Source organism: Aedes albopictus, chromosome 2 (assembly GCF_035046485.1).
Source record: "Aedes albopictus strain Foshan chromosome 2, AalbF5, whole genome shotgun sequence".
Lineage (NCBI taxonomy): Eukaryota > Metazoa > Arthropoda > Insecta > Diptera > Culicidae > Aedes > Aedes albopictus.
In genome coordinates, this window is record NC_085137.1 from 429,654,933 (window position 1) to 429,670,895 (window position 15,963).

Consider the following 15,963-nt stretch of genomic DNA (forward strand, 5'->3'; position numbering starts at 1 on the left):
AGGAACTCTTGGAGTTTTATCTGAAGTTACTCCTGTCAAGATCTTCTGAAAAAAAAAATCAATTCTGAATCAACACAAAAAAAATCCTGGAGGTATCCCTGAAGAATTTTCTGAAGGAAGCCCCGGTGGATCTCCTGGAGGCATGACTGATCTGGAAGAATCTCTGAAGAAACTTATGGAGAAATAAGATTGATGAATATTAAATAAAATGTAATGAAAAATGAAAAAAAAAGATCTAGGAGTTTGATATTTGAATGCACACCCTGAAATTTCATTTGAATTTCTTCAAAAGTTCTTAATAAGAGTCTTCTGCGGAATTTGTCTAAAACAATATAAAGAAAAATAAAATAGACCGCCAAAGTTTCAATGACCAAATTTCAAGTTTTAGTTTTCAATTTTAATATCATAAGGACAAAACTTTAGTGATTGATTGTTTAATTGATATCTATTCTCTTGCTTTACTATTACGATTACTGTTTAGTATTTTTTTTGTTCAAAAAGACGATCCATTTTTTTGATAATCTCATGGTAATCTGTTGGAGAATGGTTTTGACTAGCGTCTAAAACTTATTATAACAAAACTTTTTCCATTTATTCAAACAAATATATAACACCATTTATTATATTATGCTTTGTAATACAATTTCCTATAACATTATATCGTAACAAGTTTATTGCAATCTTTGTTCTATTTTTTTCTAACAATATTATTTCAGAAGTTATAAGACTTTTAGTGCTGTCGCGAAAAATATTGATAATTTTTTTTAATTTGGTTACTCAAACCAAGAGATTTATAACAAAACTTGAAATAAATTTGTTCTGAAATATATAACAGAACTTGTTATAACTTCGCATATCTAGTCTAACAAAATATGATATAATTTTGTTATGATTATACCTCAACTTGTTATATTTTTGTTTTAATTGAAACGAGTTTTGTTAAAATTTTTGTTATTTTAATTACATGTTTTATAACAACCGTTGTTACAAAAATCATTGTAACAAAATAACACAACCTGTAATAATTTTGTTTTTCCTATCTAGTTGGGTAATGACATTAAAGTTAAATGTGGAAAACAATATTCCTTGCAAGAACAGCCTATGTGGAAAAAAGTATGAATCATAGATGTTACGACACCGCTAGACAGTACGACTGACCCAACGGGCGGTCAAAATTCGAATGGCGAAAGCGCCATGTATAGACAATTGACAAATGAGCAGATAATGCGTGAACGTAAACTAAAACCAAAGCAAATCAAGAAAATGAAAAAGGACGGTATAAACAAAGTCAATTGAAGTAGTTATGCTCAATCTATAAGGCCAAAAAGTGGAAATCATTGATGCTAGGCGATATGCGTTTAGTAACAGTTAATTCTTTGATTTGCCAAAGAAGCGGTTAAAGTGAGGGAAAGGATCGTTGGTGTGTAGGTGGATTGCAAACCAATTCTTGTAAGTAAAAATTGTATTTATATGGTCCACATGTTTTCAATAAATATTATTATTATAGCTGCCACGAAATAGTGCAAGAAAGTGGTTGATCTATCCGAACAATAGATTTAATCTTGTACCAACTTTTCGAACCATCTAAGCAGAATATCCTCTTCGAGTGTAATCAGTTTCGTACCTTTTAATTCCGCCATATGTTGCTTATCCTTTGACAGATACGCGTATTTCGACTATCACTTGTAATCTTCCTCAGTGTCAGTTATCCACTCTGGATAACTATATGATGTTAAATAATTGACCAATTAATCTTTTGATTGCTTAAAACAAATATTTCCATGCTTAATGGCTTGCAGTCAAGAAAAGCCCAAAATCGTATATTTTACCCTATAAATAAAGGTATAGCCTAAAATTATGACATGCTGGAGCAAATCTGAGCTCGGATTCGGATTCAGCGGCCCAGAATCAGTCGGAGACACAAAATTTTTCTCTTGAGATTATTAACCATTTTCAAGATTTTAGGGATTTTTTTCGGATTGGAAATAGAATTCATACATAGATCGTGACAATATGCAATCGTTGCAGCATCGTTCAAGCCACCTAGTAAACCAGTCTCAAATTATATTGTCTACTATGAACAAGGTATGGATGCGGTGAACAGAAGACAGTATTTTAAAATTTTGCCTAATTCTGCAGATATTCACGTCAAAAGGACTGTCCCATGAATAGGACGCTGGGCGGATATGGGTTAAGAGGGAATGTTGGACGAATATAGAGTGAATCTTAAAGATTCTTGTGAAGAACCCACAGAAAAATCGAGAAAAAGAACTCACGAAACTATTCTGGAAAAATTCTTGGAGTTATTCACAAGGAGTGGTCAAAATATTTGGGATAGGCAACATTTTTTATCTCTCACAAAAAAAGTTCAACTAGCTGTAACTTTTCAAAGAATACATAAAAAATTATCCAATTTTGACTGTTTGTCAACCTATTATACTGCCCATAATCGCATAAGTGACGTAAGCGCCACTGTAGTTTTCAACACACTTTCAAAATTTTAACAATAAATAATGGAAAGTTTAAGATTTTTTTCACTTTGACATCTACAGGGTGCGGCAGGAAAAAATGCGAAAAGTTCAAGGCACTATTACACGCTAAATATGGGATATATATGACTATTTTTTCATGACAGTGTATCAGTCAATGTCTATATTCTAGCACTGAAAAATAAAAATGAACACATTTGATGTTTAACATGTGATAATGTAGGCCTAATTAGCGGATATCAATAAACTGCGCGCCCAATGGTCATTAAACAAAATGACTATAACAGTAACAAAATTAGCTCAAATTCGATGAACAACCAGACCACATTGATCCAGAGCCATGTAGTTTCACATAGCAGATGAAATAAGTACATATATTTGATGATATTGTAGAGAAAATCAAAAAAATTGTTTTATCAGATGCGAAATTTAGCGACCTGTGCGATTTTCTGCGGTTTGAAAATTCTGGTTGTCTTCATCTTCAGGCGCCGCCCTGTAAAGGTTAGTGACCAAAATGGGAAATTTTTTAATTAACTTTTCAGAAACTAGCCTATTATAGATCATGGAACGTTGAAACATAGATTGGTTAATGTCAAATGGACGAAAATGAGGTTTGAAGTTGAAAAACACTTTCGCATTTTTTCCTGCCGCATACTGTAGCTAGTGATTAGATCTTGTACTCTACTGAATAAAACTGGTCACATTTATGCATAATTGATAGATATTAGCTTGTAAATGCTGACATTGTCAATGGTGGTTACGTCGACTATGCGATCATGGGCAGTATATCATTGATACAAATTTGTGCTTGGTTGGTTAATCTCTCGCGAAGCTAGAACCGTTATCTTAAAACACTATTGTTTTAATGGTCTAATTTTGAGCTGTCATATCTTCGGGACCAGTGCACCGAGTCGAATGAAACTTTGAACGTTTGTCATCTATATACAACTAGCTGGCCCGGCAAACTTTGTCTTGCCCGGTTGTGGTGTTTTGACAACTGTTGAGCTCAAAATATCACCGCACTCTAGATTGGTTTCATTTCGATCGTGTTGATTTCCTTCCCAGATCATGAGAAATCAGTACTTTATCAATTTTGTTACTTTTCTAGTTGATTTTCGTAACTTTTTGTACATATAAACACAGCCACCAGGAATACGAACCGAACCGTGCAAGAGTCATGCTGATCGGTTCATCCGTTCGTGAGTTTTGTTGCCTCAAAGGAACTTCAAACTCATTTTTATATAAAGACCGGTCCAGAAAGTATGGACGCAGTTAGAAATTACTGCCATTTCAAAACTATTGATAACTAGTTCTTTTTGAAAGTTACATACTGTTGGTCAACCTGTTTTCTCAGCACTTGTATAGCGGTTTTTGCGATTCCAACAGTGTGTTTCAAAATACATGAACTATCAGCGGAACATCATTGAAAAAATGTGCACAAACGTAGTACAGAGTTTGAAAGGTCACTTAGGAAATGATCAAAATATGGTGGGAGTAAGTGACAAAATCGTGCAAGCAGCAATCAGCAACCACGGTGGGGATAACACGTTTAAGCATAGGCAAAAATTGGGAAAAAAATAAAGATCCTGCTAACCCTCGTTTGGATAAACAAATAATGAAGGTGTTTGAGCACAAGAAAAAACCTTCTAACTAACACAGAGTGGGGTATGACCAAAAAAGTTAACATTTCAAATTCCAATGTTTATCGTGGCAAAGAACGTTTGAATTTTCGATCATATTGTAAGCAGAAACAGTCAAAATGAAGCCCTAAACAAGAACCATCGATTAGGCCCAGACAATTGAAGACTAGGTGCGTCCATACTTTCTGGGGCAGTCTTTATATAGATAGATGACCCGATTTTGTCAGCCCCTTTCCGCAACACAATTTTGGCTTTCCTTAAAAATCTAAACAGCTTTTCAAGCTTTTTATCCCTGTATGATCTGCCTCTCAACAGTAGTTTGATGATGAACGTAAATGAATTGGTTAAAGTTTGATCATACGATAATGAGAGCAAAAAGTTTGACGCAAAAAGGGGCTGACAAAATCGGGTCCATACTGTATTAATGCATCAAAGGTCTTTTAAAAATCGGCTCTTTTTGAACGTTAAAAAAGTTATGATGAATTGACACTTTTTGGATCTTTCTCGAAAAAAATATTAATAAATGCTCAAAGTTTCATCAAATTTAATTCACTGGTTTCGGAGATATGAAAGTTCAAAAACTAGTTGTCCAAAAACCAGTGTGTTACGAGAACGGTTCTAGTTTCGCGAAAGATTAATCAATCGAGCACAAATTTGTACCAATGATGCACATATAGTAGGTTGGAAAACAGTCAAAATTTGAGAATTTTCGATGCATTCTATGAAAAGTTACAACTTTTTAGAGAGAGATAAATAAGTTGCCTATCTCAAAAAATTTTGCCACCCTTTATCATGTATTGTAACACTATGTTATACATTTTTCAAACCATCGGGAAAATAAAAATCATGCGAATATTTGTTGTACAAATTGGCAGCCCTAGGTGACGTGGTCGTTGTTGCTTCTTGTACTGTTTCGGTACCCATTTCAACATCCTCCAGGGCGCCATCCGTGGCCGTTTGTTCATCCTCCAGATACTCGTCGCCCCACACAAACGCCTCTATCCACTCCAAATGGGACGCCACCCGGGTGTAGACTTCCAACTCCAGCCCATCGGCATTGGAGACCCCGAGGGTCGTGAACAAACAACTTCGGCTGTTGAAGGTCTGCAGCGATGCTCCGGTGATTCCGGTCACTAGATAATCCTCACCGTCGAACTCCTCTTCGTGACGGGCCACGACGCATACCTCGACCGGTGAAACGATCCGCGTGTCGTTTTGGGTCGTCTGCCTAGCGATGCATTCGGCCGTCGAAACGGCCTTGATATTGACGTTCTCGTAGAATCTACGATATTCTGTTGAGGATAGATAACTGTTTGATTGGTTTGAGGAAATGTAAGAGATGCGTGGTGCGTACTTCCGGTGTAGCCGGTAACCATCAACGAATCGTAGAGATTCTCCGTTGCAGGATTCGCCAAACACGCGGGAAGTAACCTACTTCCAAGTGACAAAGGTTGCGACAGTTTGAACAGCATGAGATTGTTAAGGCGTCGTTTTGAGTTGTAATTTGGATGGACGATCGCTTCAGCGATGTCTATGTCTTCCTGACTACCGACGCGGATCTTCCACGTTTTAAAGTAACTGAAAAGCTACCGAATGTGTATTTCACACTTATTGATTTACAAGATTAGGTTATTTACTGTTTTGCACAGGTAGCTGATGATAATACAAATAGTTCGCTGATGATCGTCCCACTGCATTTAGTGTTAAATCCTTCATTAATAACACTAACCTAGAAGAAGGCTACGTGATAATAATTCAATTTTAAAGAGCAAGACAATTTGAGTATACCGTGTGAGGGGACCTTACGTTGTTGCAAACTCCATTGGATCGCTTTCGAGCCTTCAGAGCGTACTCTTCACATTCTGAAATTACAACGACTCTTACTTCCTGAACAATTATGTACAAATTGTTTTCAAACTTCTTTCGCTGATCCTCTTCGACACGATGTTGATATGTCCTACTCTGCCGTCCGTCAAGTTCCTTATCCAAGGGTAGTAGTGTGCAACATTCGTGAACATTATGTATTTGCCGGTATCACAGCTTCCAGTTTCCGATTCGGATCCAAACGAAACTATCCCTCGGAGTTCCCAGCGGTCTCCTGTGCTGAAGTACATGCCTCCACCTGAATCTCCTAGACATACGCTTGTTCCTTGAACGCAACCGAATGTTTCATTAACCAAGCCCTCCTAAACCTTATTCTACCAGCTCACCATTTCGATCACTGGCACAAAACACCGCCTGCGACACAAATCTCCCGAACAGATTGGGATCACTCCTCGCACATTCGGTAATATCCACCACGGGCATCTGGGTGGTCTTCAGCACTTCGGACAAAGTCCCGTTCTCGTTGATCCCCCAACCAGCGACCCATCCTCGTTGTCCAACAAGGTCATCCGCCCTACCTCCCGGGACCTGTTCCAAGCATATCGGCGCAACATATTCCGAGTAACGAACCACTTCACCCAGCACTAGCAGTGCTACATCATTACGATTGGGACTGAACTCCTCGTGGATGTGCACTTCGCTCACGTTAACAATCTGCAATTGTCCGTCAAACTTGTACAGGTCGTGCTTTCCGAGATGAATCAGCAACTGGTGCGGTTTGAGTGATTGGCCAGTTTGGGCGATAACACAGTGCGCCGCAGTCAGGACATGTTGTTGATCGATGAGAGTGGCTCCACATTTGTACGTCCCGTTTGGTGAGGTTCTGCTATCGATTCGATGATAGATTGCCGCATGCCACGGCCATTGCCCGAGGCCGGCCGTTTGGCCGTGGTGAATCAACTGTGCTCCGAAACGTTTCCGTATTCCACAGCGATAGAGGGCATTGGTGGATTGATGTTGATTGGTTGCGATCGTGATTGTTAACAGGCTGGCGATCAGGATCAACGGTATCGATGGCATTTTGTTACTATTCTCGCTTTTCTGCTAGAATGCTGTTTTGCTAACTAAAATCCTTCACTCACTTGAGACGTCAGTCTTCGAATACTTGCTCTAGTTGAATGAACACGAAGCGATAGTAGCTGGTCTAGCTCCGTTGCATATAGAATAACGTCATGGTAATTTGCAGTGTGATTCCCAGCTGTGGGATAGAACTCGCAAAAAGCAGTTTTTTTTGCTCGTATCTGTTATTATAGTGGTCTAATCCTTGCTGATGGTCTATCGATCCAGTTTTACAAAACATAAATACTTTACAAAACTATTTCACCTATTTATAAAACAAATAATTTGATTATTGGGTACCAAGCCACTTGGACAGTGACTTGTGTTTTGAGCAGTTTTTCGCAATAACCCAGTTAATTCAAAACCAGTTGACTTGAAATTTTGTACACGGCTAGATACTGTACGTACCTCACTGCGTTCCAAAAAATGAGTCAATTGGTTCAAAATTGACTGAAAAGAAAGGTCCCACAAGCCCTGCCGAGATGCTTCCATTTTCCTACTATCATTGATTGCTATAAATTCCAGAACCTTGTAATTCACTGGGATAGTTCTTATTTTGGGTTTGCAAGAACGATGAAAAACTGCTGATTTAGCTGGTGGCTACGGTAAAACGGGAGAAAAGTAAATTAAACGCAAAACAAAAGATTCGTGCTGCCAGTGAATGAATACAGGATAGAATTGATTACGAACTTCCGTAGAAAGTGAGGTTTAATTAAGACTGGAAATGCTTTATGGCAGGAGAGCGTTCTTGCCTAGTGTGAATGCAGGAAAAATGACTTAGTAGCGAAAATAGGCGTAGCTAAGTGATTGAGATTCTTAGATTGGAAATGCTTTATGTACTGTAATGAAAATTACAAAAAAGTGTAAACTATAGTCTATAAAATTTGTAAATAGAACGTCGGCCGAGTTCATAGCTCTTATAGGGGAAATTACCTATTCTCGGCCGTTTTGTTTTCTTCGTCCAGGGTTTTTTTTTTTGAAACCTATTGAACTCAGAGTTAATCTCAAATCCTTCCCAACTAAGCTGAATTATATAGCCAAGTTTCAGCCAATTTGGCTGACAAAACCCCCCATGACGAAGAGAACAAACCTGCCGATAATACCCATTGTCACCCTAGTATATTTCATACTTCGGGAGTAATTCGCGAATAGGGCGTAACTAACAAAACAATAACAATGCGAAAACAACAACCGAATTTCGCTGATCAAATTTCAATTCCTATTTAGAAGTAATAAAAAAAAAAAAAAAAGACGCTACACCGTCTTCAGCCAGAGGCTGCACGGACTGAACATTACACTAACATGAGACAACGGTCAACACACATAACACCCAGTGGCCCAATGGAGAATTTTCCGTTTGACGAAAAGTTTTCCCCGACTGGAGCGGGAATCGAACCCGCACTCCGAGGCTTACGAAACGCCTACACGACTGACGCCGCTAACCGCACGGCCACGAAGCCCACAATACAGAATAATTCAACTTAAATAAGGTTAATTGATACAGTTCTGACATAGTTTCTTGTTTTTCTAAGAACACTGCACGAATTTGATATTTTTTGCACTAAAAATTGCATTTATTTAATTACGCCTGAATTGATACCTAAGAATGCTAATTTCGCCCAATACTATGCGCCTCGAATCGATATCATTTTCAGAATCGCCTTTTATACTATTCGCCTTGTTTATGATTTTGACAGAATTTCGCCATTTGCTTTCGCCGTGTTTACGTTTTGATTTCAGTTTCGCCTTCTACTATCGCCATGTTTACGTGTTGATTTCAGTTTCGCCTTTCACTTTCGTAAACAAAACACCAAACAAAACAAAGGAGCAGAAGGCGTAATTCTTGTTTTTGTTCATTTGGAATAGAATGGAATTACGCCTTTCACTCAATCAGTGATTTTCAATAGTTAGAAAAGTGATATCAAGGAAACTTTGTGAGCATTTAGAAGACAAATCTAGCATCTTTTCACTCCTGCAATTACTCAAATTGTGTACATTTTGTTGGTTACGGCTTTTTCGCTAATTATTACGGACTTTATAGCTGAGTGCTGCGAACAGAAACGGTTTTATTTTTCAAGCTAGCCAACACACACCTACACACTCCCGGCACACAGCTTGTAAACACGCACGAGCGTGCAATTTTCTTGCAACCACCTCTTTCAGCTCGGTTGTCAAACACGCCGTCGCGATGCTGTTCGGAAATTGTAAACATGATCAATCCACCATTATTCCAAGTTTGTTCTCGTGTTCAAAGTTTATTATTTTCCATTCGCGATGGAAATGTTGATGGATAGTTGTTACAAAATTAGCGAAAATAAGCTCAAAGCAATGTTTATCCTTCTCCTCGCTTTCCAACGGCTTGACAGCAGCAAATGGAGATATCGTGACAATAATTTTGATTATATCCGCAGCACTTAGATAACAATACTCTTCAATCAATCACACAGGTTCAACAAGGTTTAACATAACCTCCATCTTCAATGTTTGGCTCCCGATGTTTGGCTCCCGCTGACAGAGCATATTGAGTCAGTCCGCGAGACTCAGCTTTATAGTAAAACAGCTATTAACTCGGCCGACTACAAGGGAGAACAGTTCTCTTACTCGGCCGACAAAAAACACCGTTCGACTTGGACAGAATGGACATTCTCGATTGCCATCGACTGTTCTCCGCTCTCTCTCTCTTCTGGAAGTGTGTCACATCCTCACATCATCAACACAGACAGGACGGTAAACAAACGAAGCAACTGCGACAGCCTAAATATTATTTATGCAGGAACATTACATACACTAAAGACTAGAAGCAAAACAAACCACGTAGAGAGAAGGATAACTGACAACACTACTGAAAATGACACCCAATAAGAATCTTCAACCCACAGAACTTGTATACAATATTGAAACAGATTTCTGACTAGAATTAGAATTGAGAGCAGACGGAATCTCAAATCGATCACGTTCTGATTGACGGACGGCACTTCTCCGACATTATCGACGTCAGGACCTATCGTGGCGCTAACATCGACTCCGACCACTATCTGGTGATGGTCAAACTGCGCCCAAAACTCTCCGTCATAAACAATGTACGGTACCGGCGACCGCCATGGTACAATCTAGAGCGACTGAAACAACCGGATGTCGCCTCAGCATACGCGCAGAATCTCGAGGCCGCGTTGTCAGACGAGGCGAGCTCCATGAGGCCCTTCTAGAGGACTGCTGGAGTACAGTGAAAGCAGCCATCAACGACGCAGCCGAGAGCACCATCGGGTACGTGGAACGGAATCGACGGAACGAATGGTTCGACGAAGAGTGCAGAACGGTTTTATGAGGAGAAGAACGCAGCGAGGACGGTAATGCTGCAGCAAGGAACCCGACAGAACGTGTAACATTACAAACAGAGGTGGAAACAGCAGACCTGTCTCTTTTGGGAGAAAAAGCGCCGCCTGGAAGAAGCGGAATGTGAAGAAATGGTGTGCCGTGCCCAAAAATCACGGAAGTTCTATCAGAAGCTCAACGCATCCCGCAACGGCGTCGTGCCGCGAGCAGAAATATGCAGGGATAAAGACGGAGGCCTCTTGACGGACGGACATGAGGTGATAAAAAGGTGGAAGCAGCACTTCGATCAGCACCTGAATGGCGTGGAGAACGTATAGGCACGGAAGACCATGGCAACGGAGGACGACAGTGCAGCGGAGGACGGAAATGAACCAACTCCCACGCTGAGGGAAGTTAAGGACGCCATTCATCAGCTCAAAACCAACAAAGCAGCTGGTAAGGGTAATCGCAGCTGAATTCATCAAGATGGGCCCAGAAAAATTGGCCACCTGTCTGCATCGGCTGATAGTCAGGATCTGGGAAACCGAACAGCTACCGGATGAGTGAAAGGAAGGGGTAATCTGTCCCACTCACAAGAAAAGCGACCATTTGGAATGTGAGAACTTCAGGGCGATAACTATTTTGAGTGCTGCCTACAAAATGCTATCCCAGATCATCTCCCGTCGTCTGTCACCTAAAATGAATGAGTTCGTGGGAACTTATCAAGCCGGCTTCATCGACGGCCGGTCGACAACGGACCAGATCTTCACCGTACGGCTAATCATCCAGAAATGCCAAATCCCAACCAGGTCCCAACGCATCACCTGTTCATCGACTTCAAAGCGGCATACGACAGCACCGACCGCGCAGAGCTATGGAGAATCATGAACTGCGTAAGGGTTTCGGGTGAACTATCCAGTTCATTCAAATCTCGCCGGGGACTGAGACAAGGTGACGGACTCTCATGCCTACTCTTCAACATCGCTCTGGAAGGTGTGATGCGACGAGCCGGGCTCAACAGCCGGGGAACGATTTTCACAAAACCCGGGCAATTTGTGTGCTTTGCGGACGACATGGACATTATCGCTAGAACATTTGGAACGGTGGCAGAGCTGTACACCCGCCTGAAACGCGAAGCAGCAAAGGTCGGACTGGTGTTGAATGCCTCAAAAACAAAGTACATGCTGGTAGGCGAAACTGAACACAACCGGATCCGTCTAAGTAGTAATGTTACAATAGACGGGGATTCTTTCGAGGTGGTGGAGGAATTCGTCTACCTCGGATCCTTACTGACGGCTGACAACAACGTAAGCCGTGAAATTCGGAGGCGCATCATCAGCGGAAGTCGGGCCTACTACGGGATCCAGAAGAAGCTGTGGTCGAAAAAGATTCACCCACGCACCAAATGCACCATGTACGGTGGTCCTCTACGGACACGAAACATGGACCATGCTCGAGGAGGACCTGCAAGCACTCGGAGTTTTCGTGCGATGCGTGCTAAGGTCGATCTTCGGCGGTGTGCAGGAGAACGGTGTGTGGCGGAGAAGGATGAACCACGAGCTCGCTTTACGGCGAACCGAGCATCCATAAGGTGGCCAAAGCCGGGAGGATACGATGGGCAGGGCATGTTGCAAGAATGCCGGTTAACAACCCTGCAAATTTGGTGTTCGCGGCAGATCCGGTTGGCACAAGAAGCGTGACTTGACGAGCATCGGGCGTGACCGAGGATGGAGAACAGCAGCCACGAACCGTGTATTATGGAGAAATCATCAACGTCTTCCACTTTCCGTTACGTCCCAATTTGTTCATTGTACTCCAGTATATTAACGTAAAAAATATGTATACTGTATGTAGTAAACAAGGGTAATCATTTTTTTATCTGTATTAACGAGATTTTCAGCCCTAGGCTAGTTCTTCTCGAGACCCACGTTTTATTTCCCTTACGAAGGAAGAAAACACATTTTCCGAGTTGCAGGAATGGGATTTGATCCCAGGTCCTCGGCGTGATGGTCACATGTTCTAACCATCACACCAGGTCCGCTCCACCAGGATAATCATTTAAATATTCATTATGGAGCTTATAATCTGAAAATTATCAGCTTAACACCTATTTCCACAACTACAACTTCTTGTTGTAACATCCCCAAAGGGACAAAGTCTGCTTCTAAGCTCAGTGTTCAATGCCTGTTTATATCGTGTGGCAGGCGCAAAGAAACTCTATGCCCAAGGAAGTCCAGGAAATTTCCTTTACGAAAAGTTCCTGAACCGACCGGGAATCGAACCCGTTATCCCTAGCACGTTCATGCTGGATACCCGCGCCTTTACAGCTGTGGCTATATGGGCCCTTTTTTCACAACTACATACTACACTCATCAGTCAACAGTAGTAACGATTGCATTGGAAAAAACGATGACGTAACACAACGTTTAACGGGGCTGAACGACTCATCAACATTATCAGACAGTAATTAATAAACTGCAATCGAAGACTGTCTTCGTAGCTGATTGAGGGAAACACGCTCGGTGCATCAAGTTGAAGCAAAAGTTCCATGTGCCCGTGCCCCCAATGGAACATCTACAGGTGATCCTGACAGTCTCCCTACTTATAGCCACTGTCAACACCAACAAACATCAGACCAACAACGCCCTGTACCGCTGTGGAATACGGAAACGTTTCGGTGAACAGCTGATTCACCACGGCCAAACGGCAGAGCTTGGACAGTGGCCGTGGCATGCGGCGATCTACCATCGCATCGATCGCAGAAACTCACCGAATGGGACGTACAAATGTGGAGCTACTCTAATCGATCAACAGCACGTCCTCACGGCCGCCCATTGCGTAGTTAGTGTGAGTGGCCAATCGCTCAACCCGCAACAGCTGGCGGTTCACCTCGGAAAGCACGAGTTGTACAAATTTGACGGGCAATTGCAGATTGTTAACGTTAGTGAGGTGCATATACACGAAGAGTATAGTCCTAATCGTCATGATGTGGCCCTGCTGGTTTTAGATGAAGAGGTTCGTTACTCGGAATATGTGGTGCCGATATGCTTGGAACCAGTCCCGGGAGGTAGGGCGGATGACCTGGTTGGACAACTAGGATGGGTCGCTGGTTGGGGGATCAACGAGAACGGGACTTTGTCCGAAGTGCTGAAGACCACCCAGATGCCCGTGGTGGATATTACCGAATGTGCGAGGAGTGATCCCAATCTGTTCGGGAGATTCGTGTCGCAGGCGGTGTATTGCGCCAGTGATCGCAATGGTGAGTTGGTAGAATCTGGTAGAATAAGGGTTTGGAGGACTCGGTTAACGAAGCATTTGGATACATTCAAGGAACAAGCGTATGTGTAGGAGACTCAGGTGGCGGGATGTATTTTAGCACAGGAGACCGCTGGGAACTCCGAGGGATAGTTTCGTTTGGTTCTAAATCGAAAACTGGTAGCTGTGATACCAGCAAGTACATAATGTTCGTCAACGTCGCACACTACCATTCTTGGATAAGGAAACTAACGGATGGAAGGATCGGACACGTCAGCAACGTTATAAAGAGGATCAGTGAAAAAAGTTTGGATACAACTTGTTTATGAATGTTCAGATGATATCAACCATTGCCGTTTCAGAATGTGAAGAATACGCTACCATTGCCAGGAAGCGGTCAAATGGAGTTTGCAATAACGTAAGGTCCCCTCATACGGTAGGTTCAATTCCTCTTGATCCTTTTACTTAATATATCAACATAGCTTTATTCCAGGTCAGCGTAATCAAAGAAGGATTTAATATTTCCTGTAGTGCAACGGTCATTAGTGAGCTGTACGTGTTATCATCAGCTGCCTGTGGACAATTGTAAGTTCACCATCCACACCAAGTTCATTACAGATTAGTTTACATCTCCTGGACTATTTCAGCAACTCTAGTCAATGGAAAATCCGAGCCGGTAGTGAAGAAGATATGAATATCGCACAAGCAATCGTTCATCCTTTGTACAACCACCAACGACGCAGCAACAATCTCATGTTGCTGAAGTTGGTAGAACCTTTGGTGCTTGGAAGCAGGTTTCTACCCGCATGCTTGGCAAACGCGGCGACGGAAAACCTGTACGACTCACTGATGGTTACCGGCTACACCGGAAGTATGCTCAACACTCCCTCAAAACATGAACCAAACTCTTCATAAAGTTTCCCTTTCTTGGTAGGATACCGTCGGTTCTATAAAAATGTCAACATAAAGGCCCTTTCGACGGCCGAATGCGTCGCCCGCCAGAAGTCAAAAGGTGACAAACGGACCGTTTCACCGGTCGAGGTGTGCGTTGTGGCCCATCACGAAGAGGAGTTCGACGGTGAGGATTACCTACTGGCCGGAATCACCGGAGCGTCGCTACAGACCTTCAATAGCCGCAGTTGTATGTTCACGACCCTCGGGGTCTCCACTGCCGATGGGCTGGAGTTGGAAGTCTACACCCGGGTGGCGTCCCATTTGGAGTGGATAGAGTCGATTGTTTGGGCCGACGAGTACCTGGAGGATGAGCAAACTTCAACGGATCGTGCAGTGGTGGATGTTGAAATGGAAACGGAATCCGTGGATCCAGCAACAACGACCGTATCATCTAGAAGTGCCAATTTGTACAACAAATATTCGCATGATTTTTATTTTCCGGATGGTTAAAGTTAAAAATTGCCAAGTATGATAAGTAGTTACCGATCAATAATGATCGAGTTTATTCTTGTACCTCACCTAATGTCTCATGATCAATTTCGTATCAATTACTAATTTATAAATTAGCTTCCATCTCATGCAAAAAAACAGTTGTGAAAGAACTATAATTTCCTTAAAATAATAAGACTGAATAATTGTCCCTCGAATTCCATTTTCATCTAAGTCCACGTCTATTTCGGGCACAATCTGAATTCAATTCCCGGCACACCTTCTACGTGACATTTTTGCCCACCCGATCATAATACGCCATCACAGTGTAACAAAGAAATCTTTCTCTGTGCTTGTGAACTACGATGTTTCGTATGCAAGTCCACGCACACATTTGCTTGCATCCTCCCTAGGCGAAGACAACTGTAAACAAACATTCTACCGACAGGAAAAAGCGATTTTTGTTTTGAATAATTGAACAGCTTTTGTTGCATGCTGCAGCAGTGAAATCCAACTTTGAAGTGCCATAGAGCTTTTGTGGGGGGTGAATTGAAAGTTTGTTCAACAAGTGAATCTGGTGAAGTGAAAATTGCCTTCGTCGTATGCAAAGATTCAACGCGTAAGTAGAGTGAAATTGAAACGTAAAATTTCGCGTAATTATTCGATTTCCAGTGCTACTGGGGCTGATTATTGAAAGTCTACATCTTTTTGCTTTTATCTGATGATTCATTGGCAAAAGAAAGTTGGTATATCTGTAATCATTGGATATTTATCGTCTGATATGACGGGAATTAGCGCATATGACGAAGTAAATTCCTACCTTATTCGGGATTGTCAGTTTCACTTTTTGTAAAGTTGTGATTATGACCCTGGTAGCATCAACGTCTCCGAGAAAATATCTGGGGCTCATTATCATTTGAAATATATCGTAGCTCTCGAGT

General features: G+C 41.7%; 3 protein-coding genes across 8 annotated transcripts in view; 1 reads left to right on the forward strand and 2 right to left on the reverse strand.

Moving 5' to 3' along the window:
* Positions 1-15,963, reverse strand: part of LOC109427318 (calcium uniporter protein, mitochondrial) — a 548,952-nt gene that overhangs the window by 43,703 nt on the left and 489,286 nt on the right. The gene's annotated exons all lie outside the window — the stretch shown is intronic.
* LOC109427039 (polyserase-2) lies at positions 1,700-7,110 on the reverse strand. Its single transcript, XM_019702589.3, has 6 exons — positions 6,340-7,110; positions 6,048-6,278; positions 5,918-5,991; positions 5,767-5,858; positions 5,484-5,707; positions 1,700-5,421 (listed from the first exon to the last, which is right to left on the reverse strand). The coding sequence occupies exons 1-6, from the start codon at positions 7,031-7,033 to the stop codon at positions 4,940-4,942; spliced, it is 1,797 nt and encodes a 598-aa protein (XP_019558134.3). The 5' UTR covers positions 7,034-7,110; the 3' UTR covers positions 1,700-4,939.
* Positions 12,530-15,287, forward strand: LOC109427028 (polyserase-2-like). Its single transcript, XM_019702577.3, has 6 exons — positions 12,530-13,643; positions 13,715-13,945; positions 14,002-14,075; positions 14,133-14,224; positions 14,287-14,510; positions 14,574-15,287. The coding sequence occupies exons 1-6, from the start codon at positions 12,950-12,952 to the stop codon at positions 15,041-15,043; spliced, it is 1,785 nt and encodes a 594-aa protein (XP_019558122.2). The 5' UTR covers positions 12,530-12,949; the 3' UTR covers positions 15,044-15,287.